The sequence below is a fragment of the Condylura cristata genome, unplaced genomic scaffold (assembly GCF_000260355.1).
Source record: "Condylura cristata isolate star-nosed mole 26May11 unplaced genomic scaffold, ConCri1.0 scaffold00042, whole genome shotgun sequence".
Lineage (NCBI taxonomy): Eukaryota > Metazoa > Chordata > Mammalia > Eulipotyphla > Talpidae > Condylura > Condylura cristata.
The window spans coordinates 6,124,993-6,126,029 of record NW_004567143.1 but is presented as its reverse complement, the minus strand read 5'-3'; the positions used below and the strand labels follow the sequence as shown (position 1 = coordinate 6,126,029).

At 74.9% G+C, this 1,037-nt stretch overlaps 1 protein-coding gene across 1 annotated transcript in view; it reads left to right on the top strand.

The window, feature by feature from the left end:
- PTPRN2 (protein tyrosine phosphatase, receptor type, N polypeptide 2) overlaps positions 1 to 1,037 on the top strand; it is a 69,002-nt gene that overhangs the window by 33,121 nt on the left and 34,844 nt on the right. Inside the window, exon 6 of the mRNA XM_012733879.1 lies at positions 853 to 1,035. Within this exon, the coding sequence (XP_012589333.1) occupies positions 853 to 1,035 (183 nt within the window). The remainder of the gene's footprint in view (positions 1 to 852; positions 1,036 to 1,037) is intronic.

Sequence of the window (1,037 nt, the reverse complement as noted above, 5' to 3'; positions counted from 1 at the left end):
GCCACCGGCTGTGGTCAGACCCACCGTGCTTTAGGTTTGGGGGCGTCTCCCAGTCGTGCGGCTTCGGCAGCTCCGTGCTGGGCGTCTGCCCGCTCCGGCGTTCTGGTGGCCTCGCCCAGGCGCTGCCCTGCCACCCCACTGCCCACACCCACTGCGGAAATGGCCCTTCCGGGTGAGCTGCGTCCTGTCCCGGACGCCGCGTCGTGGCCGCGCGGCCCCTTCTCTGACCGGGCCCGCTGGGCGCCTGCAGGCGGCGCTGGGTCCGCTAGGCTGGCACGGGCGCCCGCACAGCCCCCGGGGCGCAGGGAACACTGCCCCTCCGTTCTCTCCTCCCCGGACCCCCACTGCCTGCTCAGCCCGGGGTGTCTGCGCCCCGCCGGAGGTCCAGGCCACGAGGTCCCCACGCCCTCTGCTGGCCTTCCGCTGCGGGTCCCCCCAGCACCGCCAGCTTCCGCTCTCAGTCAGGGACGGGCCCCCTGCGCTTCACTGGGCGCAGCTGGGCGGCCGTGTGACTGTGCTGGCCGTGGGGGGCAGTGCCCTGGGAGCCCGGCAGCCTGGCCTCTGCACTGGCCGGCTGGGGGAGAAGGGGCACTGGAGGACGAGGCTAGGCGCGGAAACAGCCCCTCCCCTCCGCCAGGCGGCCCCGAGGGTCTTCCTGAGGGGAACCCCTGCCCCCTCCCCTGCTGTCTGCCGGCGGCTCTGGGCAGGCCCCAGGTGGGGGCCACTCTGCCTTTGGCTCCTCTGGGCCCCCCCACCGGCCGACACCCTGAAGGTCCGAGTGTGGGGCGCTGGGGGGGTGCCGGCCTCCGTGTCCCTCCGTGGCCGCCGCCACCACCGCCCTGTGTCTTGCAGACGCTGGTCTCCAGGCGCTCTTGCGGGACCCGGGCCCGCACTGGGCTGACGGGGACGCACAGGGCTCCCTGGGCCTCCAGGACATGGCCCACCTGATCGCTGGTGCCGTGCGGGGCGCGCAGCCGGAGGGGCCCCTGGACAGTGCCAGCAGCGAGGACGGAGGAGAGCCCGGCGGCAGGAGGGGC